Genomic DNA, 2,864 nt, shown 5'->3' with positions numbered 1-2,864 from the left:
AGGTGTTGGAATCGTACTGTTAGTTGCAGTAATCCCATGACGGTGGAACTAAATTCACTGTATCCACAGGGTATGAGTGCAATGAATCGGTGTGGGAGATGGATTTCTAAGCATTGCAGCAGAGTCACTGTCCATCTTTTAGATATTTGGCAGTGTGGTGCATATTTGTAATTTGGCGCTTTAATGATAATAAAATAATTCTGAAATTCATAAAACAAGAGTATATTAAAACCTGAATAAAATGCTCAATCATTGCATCAAGCAAACCATGCAACGAATTGAGCATGTTGCGCAGTTACCGGATTTGTTTCATATTTTTCATCTTTAACGGATGTTATTCATATAAATAAATAACAATTAACGTTTTGTTCAAAACATGATTTTTGTGCTTCGATAACCAAAGCAAACAATGAGTTTGCAGTTATTTCCGGATGTTATTACTAAACGTTAACTGCTGAAGAAGCAATTTAAAATAATCATTCACTTATCAACATTGGAACATTTCTCTTATATATTTGTAAAAGAACATTAGCCATGGGTACAGATACGGCCGAATGCACGTCATCTGATACCGGTTGAATTAGTAATATGAGCACCGACGTGAAGTGTTGGTTGCAGAGTTTGTATTGTACCCAAAGAGTATGGGTGCAATAACATCCCTACATCGGGATGTAAAACCCGGAAACAACATCTTTTTTATTTCACAAAGCTCTCAACGTGTTTTATGCTTGTAAATTGGCTCTTTGAAGAACATAAAATAATTTTGAAGTACACGAAACAAATTGTAATTTTAAACCTGAATAAAATGCATAAGCAATAATGCACCAAGCATACAATGTAACAAATTGAACAAATTGCGCCGGTAACGCGGACTGTTTTTATATTTTTTATCTTTAACAGATATGATTAATAAATAATTTTAATATAGAAGTAACTGAAAATAATTATCCACTTGTCAACATTAGAGCATTTCTCTTATATATTTATTTTTTAAGCCGTGGACGTTGAAAGCAATGCCTATTTTACTACATGTCGAGAAGTGTGTTGTTGTGTGGTTGGTTATAAATTGACGTTACGATGACGATAAAATAATTTTGAAGTTTACAAGAAAATATGCATGTTTAAAAGTAAATTGAATACACACCGCAACAATAATTTCAGCAGTTATGCGCAATAGCAGTGTGTTGAAGTTTCGCTTGACAAACAAAACTTTGAGTTTGGTGTACTGCAACATAAAATGGCTGATAAAATTTTTGTTATCCATCTTTGCAGTGCATTCTGAAATAGTAGAGCACCGACTGACTGACAACTATTAAGGCAAATGATGGTGGATTTGAAATGGTTGTTGGGAAATCTGTTCGCAACTGAAAATAGTAAAAACAGAAAAATTCGCTTGTTGGTGCGCAAATTGGTATGTATCTGACGAGAAAATCAAGGAAAACAGTGACAAAGAACAGTACTGACTTGTGAATTGCTTTCACAGTGGGAAAAGCCAGTTGCAGCTTAAAATGATGCGCAACGGGTGTTTCGATTCTCACCAAGCATTGCTGGCTGCTCGTCACATGCTGAACAGTAGATTAGAAGAACAAGTTCGACAATTCGATTGATAATGATTTGAAGCGATGACAGATATGCAATTGAATATTCAATGAGCTAATGAGAAATTTTTTTTAATTTTAAATTTTTCTTTGCAAAATACATATCACTCATATTGGTCATTTACTTTCTTTTATTCGTAATTTTCAATGGTTTGATTAAATCGAATCAATTAAATACCAATGCCGCCACAATGAATTAATTTTGGATACACCATTCATCGCCTAATATGCATGCGTTCACCGTATATCATTGTATATGCGCATTTTCAGTGATAAAGTTCTTTTTTACACAGATATACAAACACAAAAGATGAAAATTTTCAGGATAATATATAGATGGAATTAAAATATAACAAAAAAGAAAAGAAAAGAAAAGAGAACCAATAAAAACTGAAAAACAAACAAAACTGCTTGAAAAAAGCAAACTTTTGTGATTTTGCAGAAATTTCCAAAAAGACAGCATTGAAAATATAATACATTGTAGGATTTGTTCAACGTCGTCTGAAAACAAAACAGAAAACAACACCACAGTCGATGATGGATGATTGGTCAGTCTGTTTTCTTGGCAACGGATGATGATGATGATTTGCTTTCTTTCAGCTTCTCTGCAATCCAGGCGTCGATTTTATTTTTCAATTCCGTAGCTACAAAAAAAAGATAAAAAAATAAGAAATCAAATTCAATTTATAAACAAAAGAATAATAATTCAGTTTCATTTTACCTGGAATTAGCATAGATTCGTCCAACTGCTGCCTAGTGAACGGATCGGTAGGCTTGTTCAGCAAATGCCTGCGTATACTGCTCACGTCGGTGATGTTGCCAGAAGGTAGTAACACCGGATTACGCATGATCGTGCCCATCAGCGGATCTGTCACAAAGTACAACAGCATTTGTTCACAACAGTTTCATAATGTTCATAAGAAAGAAAAAAAAACAAATTTCATTCTAAAATTTTACCCGTAAATTCTTCGGGAATATCGCACAGGATCACCTCCTGTTCGCGTTTCATTTCCCAAATTTGTTCAACTCTCTCGGCCAGAAGTTTAAACTGTTCCACCTGGGAGACGGCTTTAATCTTGTGCCGAACAATACGACCGACCACATCTTCGAACAGCTGCTTACTGTAAGAACGCTGACAGAAACATTTTCACTGTTTTGATCGACAAACAATATACAAAAAAATACACACACCTACCTCATCGTTGGCAATGGCAGCGCAAATTATCATTATCCAATGTAGATAATTTGTGTAAGCTGGTCTAGCAA

At 34.5% G+C, this 2,864-nt stretch overlaps 2 protein-coding genes across 2 annotated transcripts; both read right to left on the bottom strand.

The window, feature by feature from the left end:
* Window positions 1-17: 17 nt before the first annotated feature.
* On the bottom strand, window positions 18-286 carry Tsp_12733a (hypothetical protein; the record flags this gene model as incomplete). Its single annotated transcript, XM_003366092.1, has 2 exons — window positions 233-286; window positions 18-200 (listed from the first exon to the last, which is right to left on the bottom strand). Coding segments are annotated over exons 1-2 (237 nt in total), but the record flags the coding sequence as incomplete, so codon positions are not given.
* Window positions 287-2,147: 1,861 nt separating this feature from the next.
* Tsp_12732 (ubiquitin conjugation factor E4 B) lies at window positions 2,148-2,826 on the bottom strand. Its single transcript, XM_003366091.1, has 4 exons — window positions 2,794-2,826; window positions 2,556-2,730; window positions 2,320-2,466; window positions 2,148-2,242 (listed from the first exon to the last, which is right to left on the bottom strand). The coding sequence occupies exons 1-4, from the start codon at window positions 2,824-2,826 to the stop codon at window positions 2,148-2,150; spliced, it is 450 nt and encodes a 149-aa protein (XP_003366139.1).
* Window positions 2,827-2,864: the final 38 nt, after the last annotated feature.

Source organism: Trichinella spiralis, assembly GCF_000181795.1.
Source record: "Trichinella spiralis strain ISS 195 chromosome Unknown Scfld6582, whole genome shotgun sequence".
NCBI classification, from domain to species: Eukaryota; Metazoa; Nematoda; class Enoplea; order Trichinellida; family Trichinellidae; genus Trichinella; species Trichinella spiralis.
The sequence above is the reverse complement of the archived record's forward strand: the minus strand, read 5'-3'. Positions and strand labels throughout refer to the sequence as shown.

Bases quoted from the DNA above. Each gene is read 5' to 3' on its own strand.
- Tsp_12732 (XM_003366091.1), bottom strand. From the start codon at position 2,826: ATGATAATTTGCGCTGCCATTGCCAACGATGAG. The intron at 2,467-2,555 runs GTAAAATTTTAG...ACTTTGTGACAG, and splicing joins TATTCCCGAAGAATTTACGG to ATCCGCTGATGGGCACGATC. The intron at 2,243-2,319 runs GTAAAATGAAAC...TTTTTTTTGTAG, and splicing joins CGAATCTATGCTAATTCCAG to CTACGGAATTGAAAAATAAA.